Source organism: Mustelus asterias, chromosome 12 (assembly GCF_964213995.1).
Source record: "Mustelus asterias chromosome 12, sMusAst1.hap1.1, whole genome shotgun sequence".
Lineage (NCBI taxonomy): Eukaryota > Metazoa > Chordata > Chondrichthyes > Carcharhiniformes > Triakidae > Mustelus > Mustelus asterias.
Window position 1 is genome coordinate 85,076,608 of NC_135812.1, and position 27,422 is coordinate 85,104,029.

General features: G+C 40.8%; 1 protein-coding gene across 4 annotated transcripts in view; it reads left to right on the forward strand.

Annotated features, from left to right (window-relative positions):
- Positions 1-1,317: 1,317 nt before the first annotated feature.
- The window catches only part of LOC144501636 (casein kinase I), a 51,152-nt gene continuing 25,047 nt past the window's right edge, over positions 1,318-27,422 (forward strand). For 3 of the 4 annotated variants that reach the window (XR_013499168.1, XM_078225535.1, XM_078225536.1), the window contains exons 1-3: positions 1,331-1,755; positions 22,396-22,506; positions 26,931-27,079. Coding sequence is in view for 3 of the 4 variants with exons in the window: in XM_078225535.1 (XP_078081661.1) it covers positions 1,680-1,755; positions 22,396-22,506; positions 26,931-27,079 (336 nt within the window). In the remaining variant the exon portion in view is untranslated. Of the gene's footprint in view, positions 1,756-22,395; positions 22,507-26,930; positions 27,080-27,422 lie in introns of all 4 variants that reach the window. The other variant, XM_078225534.1, reaches the window with a different exon arrangement.

The window sequence follows — 27,422 nt, forward strand, 5'->3', positions numbered from 1 at the left end:
CTATTCCTTGCATATTCATGTGCTGTTCAAGATCCTGACATTAATTATATACTTACCCTTAACATTTGATCTCCCAAAGTGCAGCACCTCACATTTGCCCGAATTAACCTCCATCTGCCATTTCTCCGCCCTTATCTGCAGCTGATCTATATCCCACTGTATCCTTTGACAACCTTCTACGCTATCCACAACTCCATCTATCTTTGTATCATCTGCAAACTTACTAACCCACCCATCTACATCTTCATCCAAGTAATTTATATATATATATCACAAGCAGCAGAGGTCCCAGTACAGGTCCCTGTGGAATACCACTAGTCACGTACCTCTAACCAGAAAAACATCCTTCCACCACTACTCTCTGACTTCTACCTTTACATAGAAGAATAGAATCAAAGAATTCTTACAGTGCAGAAGGAGGCCATTCAGTCCATCAAGCCTGCACTGACAACAATCCGACTCAGGCCCTACCCCCTTAACCTCACTTATTTACCCCACTGATCCCCCTGATACTAAAGAACAATTTAGCATGGCCAATCCATCTAACCTGCACATCTTTGGACTGTGGGAGGAAACTGGAGCACCTGGACGAAACCCACACAGACACGGAGGAAGAACGTGCAAACTGACAGTTACCTGAGGCCGGAAGCAAACCCGGGTTCCCTGGCGCTGTGAGGCAGCAGTGCTAACCATACCATGCTGCCATGATCGCTTCTACCTTTTCATATCACCGGACGAAATATATCTAAAAACTTCAATGTTTACATCTGCTTTAGCAGGGGACAGCACCGTTGCACAGTGGTTAGCACTGCTGCCTCACAGCACCAGGCATCCGGGTTCGATTCCCGACTTGGGTCACTGTTTGTGTGGAGTCTGCACATTCATCCCGCATCTGCGTGGGTTTCCTCCAGGTGTCCAGTTTCCTCCCACAGTCTGAAAGACGTGCTGGTTAGGTGCATTGGTCGTGCTAAATTCTCCTTCAGTGTACCCGAACAGGCGCCGGAGTGTGGCAACTAGGGGCTTTTCACAGTAACTTCATTGCTGTGTTAATGTAAACCTACTTGGGACTAATAAATAAACTTTAAGGCAGTGGCTTTGTGACAATGCAAAAGGGGGGCAATTGTCTGTCATGACTAATTGGTAACCACACTCATCATGAAAACTATTGCTTGTTAATGTTGGGTAGTGGGCCATAGTAGACATTATTTCTCATGTATATACATAGTGTACTTCTAGTATATCTATTTAATGGCCACTCTGCACTTGTTGTAACATTTTATAGTATCTATGACGTCACCGAGCCGCCTCCTCCTCCCTGTCCAGTGACGTCAGACAGCGGATGTGACGTCAGAGGGTCGGCTCAGTCAGGCAATGGCGGAGTAGAGCCGCGGAGAGGGAAGGAGATAGAGTGAGCAGAATCCGACGCCATCCTGCCTACAGCGGGCCAGAATGACTATAAAACCCGGCGGAGCATAAACTCCAGCGTTTAGCGGGTCCTCCGGTGCGGATATTGCCGGGGTGCGTTGGGACAGGGGCGAGATAAGTGTCGGTGAAAATCCTTCTTGTGAGAAAGGCTGGGAGAGAGAGAGTTTCCCTGAGTAACCGGGGTTCAAATCAAACTCCATTCAGTGGCGAACCCCCCTCCCCTCCTCATCCCCCCCCCCCGTCCCCACTCCACCATGGAACTGAGAGTGGGAAACAGGTACCGACTCGGCAGGAAAATCGGCAGCGGCTCCTTCGGAGACATCTATCTGGGTAAGAACTGAGAGTGGATCTGAGGAGCAAAAACAAGAGAGAGAATAGTACTCCCTAATAATAACAAGGCTAAAAACTGTGTGTGTAACATATTTAGCTCTGTGTCACTGGCCCACGGGGGGAATGAACAGGGTAATAGTTAAGAAAGAAAAACTGTCATCCACCTAGTCACTCTCCATATCCACAAGCTCCTGGGAAGATTATGATTCAGAGGGATCACATATAGAAAGAGCTGACTATTTAGATAATGTCCAGGGTTCATTTCAACTGAGCAGATGGACTGTCCCATCAATCAAAGGATAGAATATCAGTCATATATTTCAACCGAGCAACAAAGAAATCACTAAAGGGGAGCATAACAAGCAGAACTGCTTTCCCCCCCCCATCCCAGAAAAGCCCAGCTGATCTATAAAGTAATACTCCTGGGGATACAAGCTGTGGGAATTTCTCAGAGGAAGTGGTTGAAATCTTTCAGATGTCCTGGGTAATGTGCATGTAAAATAGAAAATTGTGTGCTGCCAAAAGGCATAATGGTGCTGTTTTCTAAAGGAGTGTTTCAAAATAATTGTTTTGTTTGTGTAAAAGTAGTGGATTGTGGGAGGGCTGCATATAATCAGATTTGTTTCCTGGTGAAAATTAAGCAGCAGGAGCCAGGAGTACCAAATGGTTTTACACATGTGAGAATGATTGCACTTTGGTTGAGGTCAGAGAGTGTAATTCATCTTAAAAACCTGTTTCTGAATGGGCTATTCATAAAGTAAATATTGAACATCTCAGGGCAATTACCTGGGCACATGCCAGTGGAACAGTGTTGTAACTTGAGTTTATGATGTTGGGGATTCTGCATATTGGACGCTCAGCGTTATTTTGAAATGCCCACAGTTAGCATAGCTTTTCCAAAATCTCTCCACCTCAATGTCCTCAGCAGCAGGCCTAGAGTTAACCTCATCATCCAGGTTATTTCTTGAGATTAAATGAATAACATGCTGGTAGGAATACATGAATGTACGTCGAACTTTTGTTGTAGGATTTGATTGAATATCATAGATGTCTGATTCCTGCTTGGATAATGTTGACCTCTATTTATCTGAATGCACATTCTGTGCTATAGCACTGGAGTAAAAGCTAGACAAGAAAGAGAGCAAGAAAGGCAGACAAAATCTAATTGCAGTTTGTTCTTTTGCAGTATGTTGTCATTTAAAATAGTGGCTCGCTACACAGTATGGGAGAGTCTTACCTTTTGTGTTGAACTGATCAGCTGTGCCTAGACAACAGAACTGCACAAACTGATATCTGATAGGCTATTCGTGATAATTAAAACAATTGTTTTGGATCTCGTCAGGAAAGGAGCCAGAAATTAACCTCTGACAACACACAATCAAATAACATTTGTATATTTTCAACAATAACCAGTATTACTAAAGTCAGTGTTTTATCAATTGCTGGTTCTTAAGTACAGAATGTGTTTCACAGATTGCAAATTTGACAGAATTTGTATCAGCCTTTGAGGGAAAACAAATTTGTTTCAGATTTTAAATATTCTAAAATAAATTGAGAAACTTGTTGATGTAGAAAGTAACTTCTGTCATGGGGTGTTGTTCCCGACTGCAGTCCTGACTTTACTGGCCCTGCTGTAATATAAATGCATCAATAGTATTGCCTCTTAGATTATCAGCCCTGGTCATTTTCCAGAGCTACTCTGAAGGCAGCAGTGCCACTGCAAGCTCTTGTACCGTGTGACTTTTGAAGCACTTTTCCCCAGTTTTTTTCTCACTGTCAAGTGTTCTGAAAGCTGTCCTGCATTGTAAATGGGGGAGAACGGTGTAGGGTGAATATTTCAGAACACCATATTTCTGTCATGTCTCAGATTTCCTTTACAGTACTGCATGTCTCCTAAATTCACATTAGAGCCATTTCCAAATTTTGGCTGGTTCCTGTTTATGAACAATAACTACGGTTACCATTGTTTCAGGAAATGAATCATGTACCATTGCACATAAATGCCCCAGGTCAGTGAGAGTTTTGTTGATCAGACTCTAGGTTATACTGCAGAACCCATTTTCCCTGTAATAATGAGTGCAGAACTCCGATCGATATATGTACATTTTATTATGGTCAAATGTCTGGTGCATTATTTACTCATTGTTAAAGGATTCAAGGATTTTACCTTGATTTCTATGTACTAATTATTGACTTCATTATGCTCCTGTTCACTATGGTGTAATGTATTTTGCCACTTTTCTCCCCACCCACACTCTGCAGAAATACCATATTTCGGGTATTTATCTTCATGTATCCATGTGAACAAATTCTACACTTGTCTTTCAGTGGGGGGGAAAATTTCCACCTGTTTAAATGGCAGCCCTAAATCCTTCCCAAATGTCCTTTTTCTCAAAATCCAGATTAGAATTCCTTGGTAAAATAGTCTCCTATTAATAGGGTGCACTTTAAAAAGTGTTTTAGGAATCAATTTTTAATAGGTTCTTGGTTAGATTGTTCTTTTTTGTTGTGACTTGTGCCTTGCCTGTCACTTCCCCCACCCCCTCAAGGCCTTGATTCCTTTGTTTCTTTGTCCTGAAGCTGTATTGTGTAATTTGTTTTATAAAACACTGTTCAGAAGGCTTTAGATGACGTGCAAGAACTACAGCAGTTTTTAGACAAAAAAATCTTTATAAAATCTGGTTAGTCCCCAGTTTGAACTCCAACTGAGAACTCGTGTCAAGGTGCTTTAGTGTTTTATTTCCAATTTTCTTCTCAATTTTCCTCATTGTTTGTAAGAAAGATGTTGCATTTGGTAGATTGACCTCAAAAGCAGAAGTACCCCGCGAGTTCTATTTAAATTCTGAACTCAGCCCAGCTGATGCTGCAGCACTTTGTAATACCATTTGAATGTGACTGACAGTCTGTACCAGCTGGCCGTTAATGGATTTTATTCCCATCTTCTTAAAAAAAAATTATGCGTTCTTCAGATTAAATGTTTCTTTTATCTGCAATAAATAAAGTGATCGGCAGCTTAAGTATAAAAAGCAGTGTGTGTAAGCTTTTTTCATTGTTTTTGGCTGTGGCGTCATGCTAAAGTGGGTCTAGTGAACATCTGCAGCGTTCAGACTAGGCAGGAAAAGGGCCACCTTGATGCTTGAAAGCTGTCTTGCCTGATCTTTAAGTAAAATTGATCTTCTAAAAATATGTGCTTAAGTAGGGATGTGATGAAGTTTTGATGCATTTATTTAAGGAAATCAATGGAATTAATTGCGCAGCCTCTCAGCTAGTGTGCTTCTTGGGATATAGGCAGGTTTGTTTTTCAAACAGACTTGCACTTATTCAGCTCCACTGATCAGTTTTTGGTGCAAACCACTGTGGAAGTCAGAGAACTTGATTATTACTGCCTTGTACCTCATCTGGATCGAGTTGCCTTTTCATTTTAATCTTGGAACTTGAACTTATTTCAGCAATTACCAGGTGCTTTGCCACTGCCATTTGGCATGACTCCAATGGTTCAAGAGGCAAAGCTGTGGCAGATGGCCTCCCTTTGTTGTTTTACCGCTATATGAATTTTGCATCCCTAATTTTGTGCGAGAGCTTGATGTTTATCCTCTACAATTGTAATTGTGGGGTTATTGGATCCCAGTCTGCCAGCATCTAAAATGTTAAATTCTTATCCTTATCTTGAAACCCCTTTGTATGCTTACCCCTCACTAACCTGTTACCTCCTGTGACCCTCAGAATTTTCCATTTCACTGATTGTGGCCTTTTGTAAAATGTCAGCTGAAAAGACTACAGCTTCAGTTTGAGGATTCAAAATGGGATGGTCTGAAATAGAAATCCGTCAAATAAATTATACCGAGAGCAACTCAGCTAGTGCAGCAAATGTGGAAGGTGATGCTACTTGAGAGTTTTCAGTTTGAATGTTTGTCCCATGAAGCTGCAGTGTGAAATGTTCCAAATGTGCTTGTTTGTGCTTTTGAGGTGGTTGTTTGTGCTTGGTAATGTGTTTTAGTTGACACCTTCAAATTCCCTGATTTCCTTTTTGAAGAACAATAGTGTGTGAAACTGGCTTTCATATGTCCACTGAAGTCATTTAACGCAAGACACAATGCAGAATTCAATACTAGGAAAGGGCCTCTTATCATTTAGAGTCCTTTTGTGGGGCGAGGAAGCACAAAGCTTCCCCTGAAACTTCAACACTTTCTTCAAATATACTCTGCATTACAAATAGATTTCAGCTCTGATTAGGAAGGGGGAAGAAGTGAAGCGTCATTCTTTTTAATATATATTTCATGCAAGGAGGGAGAGTGTATTTATCTCCCAACAATATTCCCTTATTGAATAAATATAGTAGCACTTCACCAAATGTCTATGGGTGACTTCCATTTGTTCAAGCAGCAACCAGAAAGATTGCCAGGTGTAAGTTGATAAGCATTGAAGCTTTTAAAGGCTGGAAAGAGTTCTAAAGGATTTCCATGCTAATACTATTCCATGCTCATAGTTTGACACCATCTGAGCACAAAGTTATTCTAGAAATGATTTCACCCTCCTGCTTTGTGAACTTGCACCATACTTGTCAACATATAAGTTGACCTTCTGAAGCCTCAAGAAATCCTTCCAAAAATGGGTTGACTTGTCCACCACGTATAAAGGTGAGCTGCTCGTGTAGGTCCCGTCGTTATGAAATATGAAAAAAAAGCACCAATAATTCACATTATATCTGAGTGACATGGTTTATTGAATAAGATACAAAAAAACTTTTAACCATGTTCAAAGTGTTTTAAAACCGATCAAATTCTTCATTCAAGTATGTTTGGAATTCAACTCGAGGCAATTACATCATAACCATCCCACTTTACTATAGATTTGGCACTCAATTTCAGAATCATTCCTGTTGATTTAATATAATGGATACTTGTGTTTTAGCCACTCTTATGAATTGTTGCAAAATGATGATTTTGGCGTTGAGGTTTTTTGATAGTGTAGTAGCTGGCCCCTTTAAGGGTTGCACATCGGGAAGATCATGTGATCTGATCACCCAATGGGGAACAGGCACAGGGATCTCAGTGCAGAGCGTGGGCTTTTGCAGCCAGAGTATATCCTCAAGCTCGCAGTGTTAACATTGTAAAAAACACACTGCACGTTTCCAAAGATGTGCAGGTTAGGTGGATTGGCTGTGCCAAATTGCCCTTCAATGTTCAAAGATGTGTAGGTTGAGTGGATTAGCCATGGTAAATGCACATTGTTACAGGGATAGGGCCTGAGTGGAACCCTCTTTCAGAGGGTTGGTGCAAATTTGATGGGCCGAACAGCCTCCTGCTGTGTAGGGATTCTATGTTTATCTACTTGTAAGTAAAATGTTATAGGTTCGTTATTGGTGGTCGCCAATCCTTGCAATCACTACACTGGCGACAAGGTAAACCAGAGCAACTGTTTTATTTGAGGAATTCGAAGAGAACATTGTTGCAAAAGTGCACAGTGAGATCAATCTGAGTCTGAAAAAGAGGGAGCAAACGTGCCTCTCTTTGCTCGAACCCTTCAATGTGACCCTGGAACGGTTGGAATATTTTTTTCAGGGCTAATGGAATAGAGGGGAGGATAAGAAGGAAGTTGTCTTACTACATGTGGGACCTAGACGTATAACTTGATCTGAAGTGTAATGTCCCCGGCTGCTCCCAATACAAAGACATTTGCAAACTCGTTGAACGAACAAAGGGCATTAGACTCTGTAACACTGCAAAGGTATAAGTTTAACTCGGTGGGGAGGGCCCCAGGGGACACCATTGTGGCCTTCGTAGCAAGGCTTGAAGCAGATTGCAGAGCATTGTGACTCCAAGTCGGCCTTAGATGACGTGTTGAGAGATCAGTTGGTATGCAGTGTAAATAATGCTACTATACAAAGGAAACTGTTGGCTGAGCCTGAGTTGACCTTTTAAGAAGGCAATGGAAATGGCAATAGCTATAGAGAGCGGAGTGAAGGGTGCTCAGGAGTGGGAAGAAACACTAAATACTGAAGTTTTAAGCAGCCTAGGCACATCACCAAGTGCTTTCAATGTACGGGAAGCCAGTCCTCAGAAGTGTGTAGATTTAGAGATTCAGAGTGCTTTGGGTGTGGGGGGGAATAAAGCGTCATTTAAGGCACAAATGTAGAAGCAAGCAGGGCCAGCCAAGTACAAGCAGAGTAAATAATCCAGCCCCACTGCATAGAATGGAGGATTGTCCAGCGGGGGAGCAAAATGTTATGCTACTAAACAATGTGGAATTGCCAAGGTAGCTTACATCGCAGCAATGCTGATAGTGAATGGCTGGACACTGAAGATGGAGGTAGACCTGGGGGTGTCAGCTACTGTTATGAGCAAGCCGATCTACCGATATTTTAAAGGAGTTCAGCTCCTGAACTTGATAAACTCTGCAGCTAAACTAGCTACATATATTGGTGAGGCCATAAAGGTAGTGGGAACAACTACAACCCATGAGAGTTACAGACAGCTACCGCTGATGGTGGCGTCGGGTCAAGGGCCCAGTTTAATGGGGCATGATTGGCTTCAGGAGCTTAAGTTGAATTGGTTGGAGATCTTAAAAATAAAAAGAAGGGAGCCTGCACGAGGTCATGAGGAAACACCAATAAATATTACAAGAGGAACTTCGAATGGATTGTAAACTAGAATCCATGTAGATCTGGAAACCCCACACAAGATTTTTTAGAGCAACACCTGTGTCTTGCACATTAGTAGAAAAGGTTGAAGGGGCGGCACGGTAGCACAGTGGTTAGCACTGCTGCTTCACAGCTCCAGGGACCTGGGTTCGATTCCCGGCTTGGGTCACTGTCTGTGTGGAGTTTGCACATTCTCCTCGTGTCTGCGTGGGTTTCCTCCGGGTGCTCCGGTTTCCTCCCACAGTCCAAAGATGTGCGGGTTAGGTTGATTGGCTATGCTAAAAATTGCCCTTCGTGTCCTGAGATGTGTAGGTTAGAGGGATTAGTGGGAAATATGTAGGAATATGGGGGTAGGGCCTGGGTGGGATTGTGGTCGGTGCAGACTCGATGGGCCGAATGGCCTCTTTCTGTACTGTAAGGTTTCTATGATTTCTATGAATTATAGAATCCCTACAGTGCAGACGAGGCCATTTGACCCATCGGGTCTGCACCAACTCTCTGACAAGAGTATCTTACCCAGGCCCTCTCCACTGCCCTATTCCCATACCCCATACATTTCTCATGGCTCATCCATCTAACCTTCGCATCTCTGGACTGTGGGAGGAAACGGGAGCACCCAGAGGAAACCCATGCAGACACGGGGAGAATGTGCAAACTCCATACTGTCACCCAAGGCCAGAATTGAACCTTGGTCCCTGGAGTTGTGAGGCAGCAGTGCCAACTACTGTGCCGCCCTGCTCATCCTATTTTGACCATTATTTGTCTAAAGTAGAGCATTTGAGATGGATGATCCAGTCCTTATGAAGCATTTTGGAAATGGATCAAATTGGATCTCCGAAGTTGTGGTGGTCAGGGTGGGGCCACGTGTGTGGTCTTGGGCACCTTCATCAGGGCAGATTCTTCTTTCAATTCGCACACCAGTTTTTCACCAGATTCCCTCGCTTACAGCAGTTATTGGTATTTATAACATTTCATCAATGAAATGCTGAAAATCCACTTGGTTATCCTGGAGTCTAGAACCACAAAGTAAAAGAATCTTATGTTTGATCAACAAAGTAATTAGAAAATGCCTTTTTTTAAAAGTCCATTCTCTTTATTGAATACTTTCTAACTTAATTAAGAGTAACTCTTACACTTGATTCTGTTCAAAGATGTTTCATCTGCTCCACATTCAGGATGTGTTGATAAAATGTAAAATTGTTTCTCAAACTTAATTGTTCTATTGGTATGCATCCTTTTAACATGTGGGATATGGCTGTTGAGCAATAGTTGTTTTAAGTTACAACGTTTTCAGTTTTGTGTTTTTCTGATGTAGGAATTGACAACTGGTATGTTTTCTTTTTAGTTGTGTTATGAAATACAGTTTGTAGTGGAACAGGAAATTAAACATGTTCATCAGTAAGAAGAATTAACTTGCTGTGTTGAGACACCAGTGGGAAGAATGATGTGAAGCACGTTTCCCTCCCTGGGAAGATTGGGTGCAGTTGACTCAAAACATTCAATATAAGTATGCTGTGGAAATCCTAATTAGAGATGTACATTTTTTTAAAAAACTAGTCTGTGGTTTGAAACCACTCTTCAATGGAACTTAAGGAAACTTGCATTTAAAATTAAATGTTTTTTAAAGCTTATCAGCCACAAGTAGGCTTACATGAACGCTGCAATGAAGTTACTGTAAAAATCCTCTAGTCGCCACACTCCAGCGCCTGCTCAGGTACACTGAGGGAGAATTTAGCATGACCAGCACACTTTTCGGACTGGGAGAAAACTGGAGGAAACCCATGTAGACATGGGGAGAAAGTGCAGACTCCACACAGACAGTGACCCAAGCCAGGGACCTGGCTTGGGTCACTGTCTGTGTGGAGTCTGCACTTTCTCCCCATGTCTACATGGGTTTCCTCCAGTTTTCTCCCACAGTCTGCAGTGCTAGCCACTGTGGAGTGTCTGAACCGAACCCAGAAGTAAATGGTGGACTATCTTCCTCATCAGCTGAAAAGCGATTAGTCCAAGCCATTACCTGCTGAAGAAGTTAGCCAGTGACTTGGTGCCATGAAAAATTATCAAAGCTCTTTGGCTGTTTGGTCGTGTGTGGTGCTGCTTTTTGGTAGTGGGGCAGAAAAGGTCTGGATTTTTTTTTACTTCGCCTGAAGGCATAGCTGAGATCGGATGTTCTGTTTGTGATGCTGTGTTTTGCTATTCCCTGGCAGAATGCATTTGTACTGGAATAACCAGGGTTACCACATTGCCCCAATCCCCGCCCCCAAAACATTTGTACTAGCTAAAATAGGAGCAGAGTACTTGCAATAAAACATCACAAGGCAATTGATTTATTAAAAACCTTTTGGAAAATGCTTTTTACTTGGCCAGGCCTTTTAGTTTTTTTGGAAAGCTGGGCATTAATTTAAATGGATTTAAATTGATGGAAAGCCACATGGTAGCAAGCACAGGGCAGAAAACCTTGGCTCCTTGTGTGTTACTGTGTATGTATATGATAAAGCAAAAGACTTGGATTTGTAAAGCACTTTTCATGATCACTGAACATCATCTCAAAAGTGCTTTACAGTCACTGAAGTAGTTTTGAAGTGTAATAACTGTTGTGACATAGGAAACCAGGCAACCAATTTCTGTGCAACAAGATCACACCAACAGCAATATGCTAATGACCAGATCAATTATTTTTACGATGTTAATTGAAGCTAAATATTGACCAGGGCACCAGGGATAAACTCCCCTGTTATTCAAAATAATATCATGGGATTTTTTTTATGTCTCTGAGAACATGAATGGGTCTCGGTTCAACATCTCATCCGAAAGGCAACATGTCTGACAGTGCTAGACCAGAGTATCAGCCCTGATTTTTGTGCTCAAGCTCTGTAGTGGGACTTGAACCTGCAAACTTGTGATTCAGAGGTGAGGGTTCTGCCAACTGAGTCGCAGTTAACACGTGTCATTGTTGTGTCTTTTTCTTGCTTGCTACTGTCAAGCATCTCAAGAAAAATATTCCTGGCTTCAGAGAAGATTTGTTTGCACTGTTAGCAATCTGCTGTACCACAACACGTAAAAACGTAGATCCTGACCACCAACACCAGAGCGAAGTTCAGCATTAATCTAAAGCACTTCAGAGAGGTGGCTAAAAAGAAGCCCTTTGCATAATTCTTTACACTTTATGCAAATTAGTGAGTCTTCACTAAATAGCATTGTCAGAGACATGGGGAAATTATTTGCCCTCTACTTAACCATGGATAATGCCGGGAGAAAGGGTAATTGAGAAGGAATAAGAAAGATGATTTGATTTATGTATTGGTCGATATATTCAGAAAGGAACGTTCCTTGCTTGTCTCAAAAACAGTGTATTGCTTCTTTAAAATTTTAATGCCTTCGAGGTGACCATATAATCAAGTAAATTTTTTTAAAGTATAAAATCACTAGACAACTGAACTGTGAAACATTGCACAAGTGAGACTATAATATAAAATAGACCAATTTCAGCAATAATTCTTGCTCTTATAATGGGATACATAACATGATGTCATCCATATTCAGTCATATTATATTACAATCCGCAACCTGGTGGTAACTTATTTTAAATAATCATTGGCAGTAAGCAGCACTTCTTCCCACTGATGTAGATGTAATCTGGCCTGTCCATTTGATTTTGGAGGCTGGCACTTGGGACTCGATTCTGTATTTTTTTTAACAGTGAATTGCAAAATCAATGCAGCCTCCTTAATGGATCTTCATTTTCTTCTGCATCACTCTTGGACTCAGCTGTCAGCTTCAATTGCGAACATAGTCCACTTTTTTTTTAACGCTCCATAGGATCAGCTTTTTAAAAAAGATTTTGAGACTGCTATTTTAGGAGACTCAACAGTTCACTTAAAAGCTGTTGTGATTGAGGAGTGAAAGAAGGAAACCAATTGTCAACTTTGGTTATACTTCAGTAAACATTAAAAATCCAGGAACAATGGCAGTCACTAACCCGTTTGGTGTTGATAATTTAATTCAAATAATAGGATATTCTAACATGGTTTTACTTTTCAGCTAGATTTTTAAAAACCCTTAAAATCTTTCCCATCCTCAGTTGTCGTTTAATTTTCAGAACAACAGACTAAGATATTGTACTATCTGTTCTCTGCATGCGAGCTAGGAATGAAGTGAAATAAGTAGCCCTAAACTGGAACTTTCCAGAAGTGTTATTTAAATCAACTTATCATCGGTATATGCATTTTTATAATCAAATTTAAACTTTTATATTTTTAAATGATCAATTAGAATCATTCTATTGCCGTGCAAGTCGCTGGGTCCTGATGGGCTTCATCCTAGGTCCTTAAAATAAGTGGCTAGTAAGATACTTGATGTGTTGGTTTTAATTTTTCAAAATTCCCTAGATTCGGGGAATGTTCCATTAGATTGAAAAATAGGAAATGTAAATCCTTTATTCAGAAAAGGAGGGTTAAGGTTAGGAAACTACAGCTTAACAGCTGTCATTGGGAAAATGTTAGAAGCTATTATTAAAGACGTTATAGCCAGGGCACTTAGATGAATTCAAAGTAATCAGGCAGAGTCGACATGATTTTATAGGTGTTCTTTGAAGTAGTCACATGTGCTGTGGCTAAAGAGGAACTGGTGACTACTTAGACTATTACCTGGAATGGGCGGGTTTTTTGAGCAAAGTTTGGACAGGCTAGGCTTGTATCCGCTGGATGAGTAAGAGGCCACCTGCTGACTACATACAAGATCCTTGCATGGCTTTGACAGGGTGGATGTGCAAAGGATGTTTCCTCTTATGGGAGAATCTAGAATTGGTGATCACTGTTTAAAAATAGGGGGTCATCCATTTAAGATCAAGATGAGTAGAATTTTTTGCTGAGGGTTGAGAGTCTTTAGAACTTTCTTTCTCAAAAGGCAGTGGAAGCAGAATCTTTGAATATTTTTAAGGCAGAGATAGATTGATTCTTGATGAACAAGGGGGTGAAAGGCTATCGGGTGGGCAGGAATGTGTTCCTTAATGTAGAGAAAAACTAAAAACCTGCAAGACTAATCAAAAATTTAAAGCATTCTGACTTGCTGTTAATTCATACGCTTGTGTGTTTTGTCCATTTTCTTGAGCACTGGACTTTTTAAGGTTTTAAAAAGCATAAGTGCATTTTATACCATACAAACCCATGCAGTTTGAAATCCTTGTTTCACAGAGGCTACAAAGAAAAGCTCTTTATAGCTTTATTTAACATTAACATGTATACCCAATGTTTTTGTAGTCCTTTTAATTGTAGGTCCAGTACAGAGGAAAAAATTGTTTCCCTATGGTAGTGTTGCAATGTGTGAGGATATTTTTTGCAATGAATGTGAGTAAACTGCACCACTCATAGTAAATCAGACCAGGATTAGTAATCCAGATGAGTTCATGTTGACTGGAATTGTAAAATACCACAATACAAGAACAGGCAATTCTACTCATCAGGTTTGCACTTTTCATTCATAGTGTATTTTTTCAAGCATCTCATTCCCTTTAGACAGGATTTATGAACTGTGCATCAACCATGGTTTCTGGCAGCGAATTCCATTCTGCTTGTAATGATTTTTTTCCTTGCCTTTTATTTAATTTTTCCCATGATTACCTTTAGATTTGTGTCATCTCATTACTTTCCTGGAGACCCATAAATAATCATAACTCTTCATCTTGAAGATCTCAATCAGTTCATCTGCAACCATTTGCCTCCAGTGAAGAAATCTATAGCTGCTCCAGTCTCTCTTCATAACTCTTAACCCCTTGTTCATGGTAAAATCCAAGTGAATCTATGCTGCACATTTATTTTATATCCATCCTGTATGCTGCACATTTACTTTGTCCATCCTGTAATAAGGTACCTAGAGCTGTACACAGTACTCCAACTACAGCCTAACTACAGTAGTGTGCATGTCCAACATTATCCTCTTATTTCCAAAATGCATGACTGCACATCTTTTACTTGGAACAGTCTTTACAACCCATCTGCCTCGCTTCGCTGTGTCCTTTTGCAGTCTTTCACAATGTGATCTGCTTCTCCTTCCCACTCTTAATTTGATGTCAGAAAATTTCAGTATTGTGTATGTCTTTTTAAAAATTAAACTGTACCTTAAATGTATGGTTTAAAAAGTATCCACTCTTGAGGAACCACATGATCGTTTCTCGCTCCAAACTAAGACAAATTCTCTAAGGAGAAGTCACATTAAGTCACATTCTTCTGCATCATTGCTGTTTAGTTCATGTCATCCATATTCATCTTTTTGCATGTGTCCCAGTTTAAAAGAGCAACTCTTGCTTTGGAAAGATGAGCTTAAAGGGAGAGAAAATGTGGAACTAATTTTTCAAGTTTTTGATGAATCACTAACAATTTGTCTGTCATACTCTTTTTACCCACTTCTATGTATAGCGACTGCTCTTGAGTGACTGCTCTTGACAGTAAGACAGCATTTTACTGTGTGTGATATCAAGGAGCCCTAGCAAAATTGAAGTCGATGGGAATTGGTTGGGGAAATTCTCCAACTGGTACACAAAGGAAGATGGTTATGATTTCTGGTAACCATCATCTCAACCCCACGATATCCTTGCAGACACTCCTCAGGGTAGTCATGTCCTAGGCCCAACCATATTCAGTTGAGTCATCGGTGACCTACCCTCCAATATACCATTGACCAAAAACTTAGCTGAACCGGCCATTTAAGTACTGTGGCTACAAGAGCAGCAGAGAGGCAAGGAAGCCTGGGGTGAGTAACTTATCTCCCGATTCCCCAAATGCTGCCCACCATCTGAGGCACAGATGATAGTGTGATGTGATACTCTCCACTTGCCTTAATGAGTGCAGCTCCAGCAACTCAAGAGGCTTGACGCTACTCAGGATAAAGCAGTCTGCTTGATCGGCACCCCATCCAGCACATTAAATATTCACTCCCTCCAACTGGTGCCCACCACTAGCAATGTGTCCCATGTATAAGGTACATTGCAGCAACCCACCAACTCTCTTTTTGACAGTATCTTCCAAACCCACTTTCTTGACCACCTTGGAGAGTAAGGGCAGCAGAAGTGTGGGAACAGCACCACCTGCTAGTTCCCCTCCAAACCCGACAACACCTGGAATTATATTACCATTCCTTCACTGTTAGAGTCACAGCCCCTGAACTCCCTTCCAAACAGTAGTGTGTGTGTGCCAACACCACAGGAACTCCAGTGGTTCCAGAAGATGCCTCAGCAACACCTTCTCAAGAACAATTAGGGACAGGCAACAAATTATGGCCTTGCCAGCAGCACACATTTCCTGTGGAACAAATAAAAAAGAGAATTAATTTCTAAAATTGAGTTTTTGTAGCCGTAGCTTAATTGGATATTAGGACTGTAAAGTCCTTTTACATAAAATGTCCCAAGATACTTCCCAGGAGCATTATGAAGCAAAATGACACCAAGCCACATCAGGAGATATTGGGTCAGGTGACCAAAGGGCTATCCAAATCAAAGAATCCCGACAGTGCAGAAATAGGCCATTCGGTCCATTGAGTCTGCACCAACTCTCCAACAGAGCATCATACCCAGGTGCTATTTTCATAACCCCACGTATCATCCACATCTTCGGACACTAAGGGGAGAGTTTACTATAGACAATCCACCTAACCTGCACATCTTTGGACTGTGGGAGGAAATCTGAATACCTGGAGGAAACATAGACACAGGGAGAACTTGTAAGCTCTGCAGAGACAGCCCCAAGGCCGGAATTGAACCCAGGCCCCTGGCGCTATGAGGCAGCAGTGTTGACCATTATGGCACTGTGCTGCCCTTATGTGCAAGATTTAATGAATGTGGTTTAGCTGAATGATTTGTTCCTTTTAAGTATATAAAACAAAAGTTTAAATTTTAATGGTGTTTAAAATTGTTAAACGGCACATTTGGTTTTCATTCTAGACTACTTTTTCATTTGTATGGTCGAAAAAACAGTTATAACTCGATGTTGAGGTAAACAATTCCTTCTAGAGTTTCAGCTGACGTAATGTGAAGGATTGTGAAGCCACCAAGTTTGGATCGCTTGAGGTAGACTCGGGACTTTATGTGGAAATGTGATCAAATCTGTGTTGCAAATTCTGTATTGAATTGTAGTTAACTCACTCTAAGTAAAATAGGCATGGTTGAAAATAAGCAAAATAATGCAGGTGCTGAAATCTTAAATGAGAACAAAGGACCTGGAAAAACTCAGTTAATTTTGAGTCCATAGGCTCTGAATGCTTCCTGATATGAATATTGATTTTTTGGAGTTATAGGACATTTAAAATATTGAATAAAACCATGTCAGTTTACGAGGAGTAATAGTTACATCAATTAGTGTGTAAAGTCCAGACAAAGAGTACGTTTTTGCATGGTTCGTGAAGAGATCACATAGAACCAGTATAGTATGTTGTACTTTGGCCAGGGTTAACTAAATATTTTAACAAACTCAACGTTTGTTGTGAGGTTTTACCACCCCATCAAGTTTGGGATTAGTTAAATTACTAACTAACAACCACTTCTTGTATCCTAGCAAAGTATCATTTCCTCCTATGAGTCATTCTTAAAAATTCTACTTCCCCCTTCTGGACTGGCCCAAATCTCATGTTAATGACTTCCAGGCATTCAGTGTTCCAACTCCTGTGACTGGGTCTTGGGAGGTGGGGGTTGCACAAGAGAAGATCCGATGACTTGACTTACTAACTGAGCTCCCACCGAGCAGGAAAACAGCTGGTCTTCAATCCATATCACTGAGGTTACTATCTTCCATGCAGAAGTCTGAACAAAGTGTGAATTTCTGTTGAGGCTTTTATTGTGACGTTGTTCAGAGGAACGTTACAGTTGCACATTGCGGTGCAGGTGGCTGCAAGTGTCACCTTCATCTGTGCAGCTAGAGCAGGGGTCTCCAAACTACGGCCCGCGGGCCACATCCGGCCCGGACACAAATTTTATTCCTTCATTTATAGAACTGATTTTTTTACTTTGGCCCGCGAAGATGTGTAGAATCTACGATGTGGCCCTCGTACTGAAGAGTTTAGAGACTGCTGAGCTAGAGGATCAGATAAAACAAGACGTGCTGGTTATAAGTGCATTGGCAATGTTATATTCTCCATCAATGTACCTGGACAGGTGCCGGAGTGCGGCCATTAGAGGATTTTCACAGTACCTTCATTGAAATGTTAATGTAAGCCTACTTGTGACACTAATAAAACTTTAAAAAAAACAACTGCTTTGCATGTTCTATGATTCACACACAAGTAAGACGAGAGGATACTTACATGTCAAAAGAGACATGTTCCCTTGCTCTTGTGTTTGAATTCCAAACAGTTTTAAAGAATCAGCCCAGTTTATCTTGTCTCTGTCTTGCTTCACTGTAAACACAGATTTTGGGTTGTGAGTGACTGGGATGCTATTGTGACAGGCCTGTAAATTTAATGCTACAGTTTCTTCTCTCCATTTTGCTTTCAACCATTTCAGATTGTGTTTCTTATAGCATTTACGCAGCATAGAAAAAGTAGACTTCTCAGAAGACTAACATTGTTATCGATGCATTTACCATAAAGGTAAATGCACTTGTATCGTCTTTTTACCTTATTCGACTTCTAGCTATCAGCCAACATTTAAAAGTTGATGCATACAGGAACCTCTTCATTCAGCTTTCTGTCCAAAGCTTGGACATAAGTTAATCAGAAGGTGTTTCTAAAATCCATTTTTTAGTCTACATTAGTTTTGGACAATTATGATGAGAGACAGTAATTTCCATTACCATGTTACATTGAAGATGTGTACTGCACAGCGTCAGCACTGGACTTAAGCAAATACGTTTTAATGTTGTATAATTGTTTTTTGTGTATTTACCCTCCATTACCTCAAGTTGTTCACAAGATCGCTACCAGTGGCGTATCCATAAATGCCAATACTTTATTCCTAATGTATGCTCCAGATGCTTTCTCTAGAATCTCCCGTAATTTGGAGAGTAGTCTCTAATTTTCCTTCTGGCAGTTATTTCTACAGTTCAAGTGAGGAGAGCATTAACATACCACACACCCACCATATTAGTGACAGCACTGCTGTGTGACATTACAAGCCTTCTGTTGAGTTAAGGCTCATTTGTTTACTTGGTTTTTCAATGTGAATGCATATATTGGAATAAAAAGGTTCAACCCTGTGACATTTAAATGTGTTCTTTTTTAAAGGTCATATTACCATGAATGTTTATTGTTTTTGATGTCACCTTCTCCTAAGTGTAAAGTAACCAACAAATTCCTTTGCAACCTCTACCGCTCATACTGTTTACAGATCTGTGTTGTTTTAGCTTGTTAGATGCAGGTAATAAATATATATCATTGAAATTATTGTCAAATGTTGAGTGTAACATTTTATTTATTAAGCTTTTATGCTCTTTAAAATGATGGATAAGAAGCAACATTTCCTATTTGTGATCCAAGGTCCTCCTTAAGAGGACTTATGAGATTAGATGAAGAGTAAAGCTCCCCAGCGTCAGAAAAACATTCCTAATTGTCCAAAGTAAAACATCACTTTCCTGTATCAGCTCCTGTGGACAGAACGTGAGCGATAGTGCTGAATTAGAATTTTGACCCAGGAACAGCAAGCATGTCCAAGTCCAGATGCTGTGTTACTGGGGAATGCGATTTCCCCATCTTCTTTATGATAGAGGCTTCATAGTGGAGTGGTTCTGTCAAAGCAAACTTGATGAGTTGCCATTAGTACATCCTGTAGATATATACTAAAGTCACAGTCTGTAGGTGGATATTGAGCTCTTGGCAGGGACAACAGTAAATCAGACTGTTTTATGTGAGATAATGTTGAGCTTTTGTGAATGTTGTTTCAGTGGCACATGGTGAGAAGTCTACTTCAGCCTTGTAAATAGCTTTGAGAGGTCAGGAAGTGAATCATTTCACCCAATCTCGGTCGAGTTATTATACACTCATTGTTGATATGACTAGTCCAGTTAGGCTTCTAGTCAGTGGTGACCCCTGAAAGAAATGTTTGGTGAGGGAGATAGTACTTTTGAAGATTTGAGGAGAGATGTTTGGAAGTGTGTATTGTGAGTGTTAACCGGTTCCCACTTAACCCAAGTGTGGACTTGCTATACTATTGGGGGGAGTTGTGAATGAAACATATTGGCCAGTGAAAGTGAGTAATGGTGATTGGATCTGGGATACTTTGAGGAATTCCTACTGAAGTGCCCTGAACTTTGGTGATCAGTCTTTAATAACAACCATCTTCTCTTTTTGTGTGCCACCAGTTAGTGGATGGTTTTCTTCTTGATCCTGATTGATTTTATCTTATTGTACTTGCAAAAATTAGATGAATAATGCCTTGATATTCAGGGCAGCTACTCTGGCCTCCCTATTTGCTCCTGTCATATATACTATTTCCCTTCATGTCAGTGAAATTTCAATGTATAAGGGTAAAAATTTAGTACTGAACAAAATGCCCTTTTAGATTCCAATAGCTTGTGTGGCATCAGAAATTTTGAGTACACTGGTTATCAAATTTGTATGCAATATATGTAACTACTGTATAGACATTCTAGCATTTGGAAAATGAGAAGTTTCAGAAGTGGCAAACAGAATTTGCTTGTTATTAAATCTTAAAATGAAATGAATATATTGCCGTGTGAGATGCAATTAATGATTCCAGCTTTGATTTTTTTTGGGGGGGAATGCTCATCGTACATTTAGAATTGTACTGATCATATCCAATGTGCATTTTGGCACATCATTGTAGGATGAATAAAAATGGTTTGGATATAAAAATGTCAGCATAGTGGCATAACTTTGATACTGATTTTTGTCCTGTGGAAACTGGTGCCCCTTCCCATTGGGTGCAGACCATTTAGAAGAGGGTATTTGTCCCCATAACTGTTAAAAATCATGATTTGCTGAATTTATTCAATAGTCTCTAAGCAACTGTAATTTAGATTACAGAAAGAAACCTGAGCCTTTTGAGAGGGATAGTGATTTCTATATATAAAGCACAGCATGTTTACTGTAGCAGGTTGCAAGCTAGTGCATGAGAGTGGAAGCAAAGTGGCAGTGCTTGACTTGATTACTATTCCTCCTGTTACCGCACGGTAGCACAGTGGTTAGCACTGCTGCTTCGCAGCTCCAGGGACCTGGGTTCGATTCCTGGCTTGGGTCACTGTCTGTGTGGAGTTTGCACATTCTCCTCGTGTCTGCGTGGGTTTCCTCCGGGTTCTCCGGTTTCCTCCCACAGTCCAAAGATGTGCGGGTTGGGTTGATTGGCTGTGCTTAAAAATTGTCCCTTAGAGTCCTGAGATGCGTAGGTTAGAGGGATTAGTGGGTAAATATGTTGGGATATGGGGGTTAGGGCCTGGGTGGGATTGTGGTCGGTGCAGACTCGATGGGCCAAATAGCTTCTTTCTGCATTGTAGGGTTTCTGTGATTATGATACTGGATCATTTATATTACAATCATTTTGACAATTAACATTTTCTTTTTTTTAAAAAAAACATGCTCTCACTTATTGAGACATAAAGGATTCTCTGAGGGCTGACAGGGTAGATGAGAGGTAGTGTCCAACAAGGGCACTCCCTCTTGTGGGAGACTCTAAGACCAGAGGCCATAATCTGAGTAAGGGGCTGTCCATTTGAAACAAGAGACCAGAAATGTCTTTGCTGAGAATCTGTGGAATTCTTTACTGCAGAGAGCTATGGTGGCTGAATGTTCTAGGCTGAGATAGATTTTTAATCAGGAAAGGAATCAATAGTTATAGGAATAAAGCAGGAAAAGTGGAATTGAGGATTATTTCAGATCAGCCATGATCTCATTGAATAGCGGAGCAGACTTGATGGGCCAAATGGCCTACTTCTATTCCCACAGTTTATGGTCGTACAAATATTTTCTTTGCTTCTGTGTCAAGTGGCTAGACAAACTGTAAATGAGCTGTTCAAGTTCCTCATTCCTTGCACAGAGCGAAACACAGCCTTACATTGGTAATCATTACCATCTTTGATGCTTATCTCTTCAGATCTTTGTGGCCAACTGGCTTTGGAGGTGGTCCTGGGAGCCACTGCTTTTGGTGCATGGCTGCTTTTGATTCCTTTTACGGTGAAGGTTTAATTTTGCAAGTTTACTGCTGATTTCTGCATTTCTTTTGGTTTTAAATTTGCTGTATAAATTGGCTAACCCTTAGCTTACAAGAGACATGGAGTCATATGGCAAGAAAGAAGGTAGTTTTGCTGGTCGTGTCCATGTCAGCTCTCTGTAGGTCAACCAGTCAGTCCCATTCCCTGCTCTATCCCATAGCCTGGCAAGTTAGTTTTCTTCATACCCTCCCAATTGCCTTTCTGGAGTTATGTCAAACCTTTATAAACTTTGGTTAGGCCACAAATAGAGTATTGTGTTCAGTTCTAGTCATCACACTTTAGGATGCACTTGAGCGGGGTGCAGAGGAGATTTACCAGAATGGTTCCAGGACCATTAATTGTCTGCTTCAAACACAGTAAGTTCTAGGTCATTACCACTCGCTGTGTAAAATGTTGTTCTTCACACGCCCCTGCATCTCCTGCCCAAGACCTTAAATTTGTGTTCCCCAGTCTTTGTACAATCAGCCAATGACAAAAGCTTTCCTTTGTCTTCATTATCTAACCCTTCATAAACTTTCACACCACTATCAAATCTCCCCTCGATCTCTGCTTCAGGGAGAACAAACCCAGCTGCTCCATCTCAAAACGCTGCAACCAAAATCCTTCCTCCCTGGAACCATAAGAGTTTATAAAGGTTGCTTTTGTTCTCTTACCTCCATTTATGAAGCCCAAGATCCCATCTGCTAATTATTCTCTCAGTATGCATTGCTCTCGTCAGTTGTCTGATAGAAGAATATTTAAGAAGTACTTTTATTTTTCAATTCTACACAATAGAAAATGGCAACCTTTTTAACAGGTGACATGGTGCCTTGTCCTTTCAATGAAAGAAGTGAACATTCACACGTTTTCCTACAGGAACTGACATTGCTGCTGGGGAGGAGGTGGCCATTAAGCTGGAATGTGTGAAAACCAAACACCCACAGCTACACATTGAGAGCAAGATCTACAAGATGATGCAAGGAGGTGGTAAGTTTTTTATTGACTTTATTTGTCTGACTCACTTCATTCAGCATTCTATATTCAGTGCTCTGTGGTTAGATTAAAATTTACTTTTTGCCTGTTTGACACACTGCTGGATAGTTGTATAAATCCTTGCTGGGAAACAAGTTCAAGGTGAAATTCTTGGCTTTGTAACATTTTCTTTACCGTTGTAGTATGTGTACAATACTGTGGTGGAGCGAGTTTCTTTTCATTCCCCTCCCTGCAACTCATCCCATTCGTTACACATCCAATTTGTTTTGGAACAATGACTGTTGCGTGTCAGTGTTAATGAGATCAAAATGTTTGTTTTCCAATTCAGTTGTGTGAATCTGAATTTATTTAACACATCATTTTACTCTGAAAAGCAAAATATCACCAGGGAAAATTAGTATATTGTACCCAATGTAGTGACTTAAGGAACCATGAATAGTGAGGGTTTTATTTAATGTCTGTACAGAGGCTGTTTTGGAGTAAATCATTATAGTGTACATCTGCGAACACAGGATAAATGCTTCATTGCAGTGGTCCAGGCTATGCTACACACTTAGTTCCTCTGATCCTTAGCACCAGATTCTACATGACTTCATGCTGCAATGTGTAATTGAATAAATGAGGAAGAATGTTAGATTAGCAACTGCAAGTATGGTCTTCCGCTTTTGTAAATGCAGCTATATGCCACGTGTAAGGCTTTCTCTTCCTTCCTGCCTGTTCTGAATCAGTGGTGTTTGGAGCTTTAAGTTTGCCCATGGATTTTCTCATTCAATATTTGTGTCTCTGTTGCTTCCATCTTTTTTTTAAAGTTTGTTTATTGGCCACAAGTAAGGTTTACGTTAACACTGCAAAGAAGTTACTGTGAAATTCCCCTAGTCGCCAGAGTCCGGCATCTAACCTACCCTCCACCTGACCCAGATAAACATGGCCACTACTGACCCACTCAACGACACACCACAATATGGGCCAACAAACCAAGTATCTTCATGTCAATCTGAGACATTGAACAAAGCAAACTACCCATTTCTAGGCACTCAGAGGCACCATTTAGGCCCCTCCACTGAAGAGATTCAACCCATTTCCCCTCACCAGGGAAACCATAATAACAGGATAATATGCCCACTGAACATTGCATGAGCCAAGTAGTCAGGTAACCACTGTCACCACCTGTACAGCCAAGCCAATGTAGAAGATGAACAAGGCTAGATTTCTAGGGATTAGCCAACCATGCTGGGACATGCACCAGTACATAATTCCGCCACTCCCAACAACACCAGAGATGCTAACAACAAAAAGAAAAGCACCCAGTTTTTTTTCTAGAATACATGATCTGTCTGTACTATCGTAGCAACCAAGCAAGGATTCCTTAACCCCAAAACAATGGAAGTACAAAAAGATTGTGAGCCCATAAGTTCTAGGGGAGATTTCTTCACCCACTGTGGGAATGCTTAGGGCCCTATCCATTACTACCATGTTAAACTACTTGCCCACCTTCCTGCAATGGAGTTGCACATCTTGACCATAATTGTAATAAAGGATATCAGGTTAAGTCAACCACTATATATATATACACCAGGGTTATAAGATGATAAGATGGATGAAAATCTCACAGCTCTAGTAAATGGATGTTCCTGGATTCACCAGGATAACAGGATAATGAGCAAAGATTTGCTACCATGCTCACTCACAGGATTGCTCTTGTCAATATGATAAATCACGTAACAGGATCAATTGAGAGATGAAATTACAGGGAATACATTCAAGGATTTATCTAAACAGGATAATCACCGAAATTTGTCTCAGCTCAGTTACAGGATTGCCCCCATCAGTATGCAAACTGCCCAGTGCAGGATCAATACAAGAATGTAATTACAGGGGGTACAGTCCAGGATTAAGGAATCCTGATTTCCGCAGGATAGCGGGCGAAAAATGTCTCTGTACCCATATATCATACATACCCCTTTGTCAGATTTTTTAAAAATCACACAATCAGGATTATAATTGCAAAGGAACAAAGTTCAGGATTAATGACGAACTGCAAGATAATATAACCATCCACGGAGCTTGAAAAGGCCAAAGCAATGCCAGGAACATTGAGCAACATCCAGGGTCCATCCAGAGTTTCACCGAAGCCTGTGCACCACTGTCATGTCATTGTCCCAAAGCCCTGGTAAAGTGAAACGTAGGTCCCGACGGGTGGAATAGACCCATTGCATCGGCTGCCTCCCACCCTTCTCGATGAAGACAGAGGACAAGACAACAGAAGATCAGTGGTTGGAGTCTTCCACCGACCCTAGGCTTGAGGACCGGATACGATGTGCTCCATTGAACTCAATATCCAGCCTTCAAACCGAGATTGTGAAAGCATGGCAGCTAGTTCTCCCATTCGGCCAGGAATTCATCCCCAGCTCCCCTTGGAACCAGGTGCAGGGATACTCCTTTTTCAGCCCCATCTCCCCAAGTCAGCCAGGATGTTCGACATACCATGTGGCAGGATTTCCAAAGACTGAAGGTGAGCCCCCACTGAAGAAACTGCCCTTTCAATTGACCGCATTCTCTTCTCTACTTCATCCATTCTCTGGAATATCTCATAGTTCATCAATGTGAGCACCAATAGTCCATGCTGGGGAGCTGAGACCGTCGTCCACTCACAATAGCGGTCATCTCAATGTCTACGGCACAGCCAAGCATAGGCCCTCTTACCAGCAAAACCGTCAGCACGAACTGGGCCCATACTGACCGTCTCTGACCACCTTGATCAAACAAGGGTTTTCTTGTCTTGACTCAGTTCCCCATCGCCAAAATTTAGCAAGGATCTTCCAGGAACATAGCACAGATTATACACATTAGGATCAAATAATTATGGTAAAAGCAGAGTCATCCAGACTTAAAACGTTGGCTCGATTCTCTCTCCATTGATGCTGTCAAACCTAGTGAGATTTTCCAGCATTTTCTCTGCCGTTTCAAATAATAATGGGTTGATTTAAAATTAAAAACAGGATTAAAAGATGAGTAGTGCCAGAGCTTCTGAAAAGGCAGTCACTCTCGCACTTGCATCACATGACACACACACCATCCCTCCCCCCAATTTAATTTTAAGTTTCTCATGTTAGCTTTCAAAAAGCAGATTTGTGCAATTTCAACAAGGTCCGTATATGCAATGATACATTTACTTACATGTCTCACCTGTTTTCTCTACTAGCTGTTAAAACTGGAAAATAACTAGCACGTTTTTAAAGTACTGTGGTATCACAATAGTTTTCTTCGTGATACTAATGTCTTTTTACTTATTTTACCCAGTGAAGTTCAAAAGTTTACAGAAAATTCTGATTTCTTAAATGCAGCGCACACATGGAATTATTTTATAGCAGCTTTTTTCCTTCAGTTTCCCTTAAACATTTTCACAAGTGCAATCAAAATGGTCAAGATGAACAGCGTAATGAAACACTGCAGACCAATAAAACCATACATGTGTATGCACAGATACAATTTATAAGTGCAGTAACATGAGTTTTGTGTGGAAGTGTGTTTGAGGAAGTTTAGATGTTGAATTCTGGTTCTCTATTAAACAAGCTATTTGAACTTGCTCCTAACTTTGTTTAGCCCTGTAAATTAACTATTAGTGAACAAAAGATCAAGCAGATTTGCCATTTTGAGGTTTGTTTTTGTCATGCTTCATTTAAGGTCCAAAATTAACCTTGACTGGAGTTTTCAAAACATTAAGTGTGATGACCTACTCTCGGATGTGGTTTTAAGAAACCTCATACAAATGAAAACTTGTTTACAGTCACAAGTGTTGCAGCGCTACGTCCCAGCTATTTCCTGCCGAAAATGATCGCCATTGCCCTTGCCATAGCAGTATTTGTTGGATAGAAGGTGGCACTGTAGGCCAACACTGTTCTAGAAAACATTAAAGACCATTGTATTAACTTGTCCCTGAAGAGAAGTTGATGGGTGAATTATTGGCTTGCATCAGAGGTTTTAATAGTTAAATTTGAAAGTGAACTGGTTCTGCATGGCATTTAGCCCCAAAGCTTGTGACCACAAAGTTATCTCACTAAATGAGAAAGGGCTCCTTTGAACCTTAAATTAGTTTATTTAAACAAAACTTGGATAATTTAGTTATCCAGAGACTAGGTGACATAATATGAATAGGAGAATATACTTTTGTACTATTTTCTATTTTGGATGGTCCTGTCGATACTACCGTAAAGTTTTATCAATTTTGAAATGTTCCCAACACTTGGCTTTGGTGGAAAAGGTTTAATTCTGCACTTGGACACTTCCATGGTCTTCAGTCACAAGTTGTGCCTTGTAATTTGAAAATGGCTTTTTCTTCGGAGATCCGATGTATATGTTCACACAACAGTGTTTGTTTCCTTTTGATTCCACCTGCCTTAAGTCTTTTTCTTGTGTAGTTGGCATTCCCACCATCAAGTGGTGTGGTGCAGAGGGAGATTACAACGTGATGGTGATGGAGCTGCTTGGACCAAGTCTCGAAGATCTCTTTAACTTCTGTTCTCGTAAATTCAGCCTTAAGACAGTCCTCCTCCTTGCTGATCAGATGGTAAGAAACAGTCTTGTGCTTGCTTTTTAGTGTTCTTGTTGTGGATTGGTCAACTAAAGATGCAACCTATATATTTTTTCTTCATCCTGCTTTACACCCACGAACAATATCCTGATATAATGTGTGTCTTTCTTTCCAGCAACTGTTAATATATCTTGAATTGAAGAGATTTGTGAAAGAGGGAATCAAGCAATGTCCAGCTTTAGGGCTTCAAGTGGTAAAAGATGGGTTAGTAATCACTGTTTCCCTGTGTTCCTGGTTCCAGTTGTTGAAAGGTGAAAGAGCAAAGATGGAACCCCATGAACTCTCCCATGAACCCTATCTGGCTCTTGATTGATTGCAC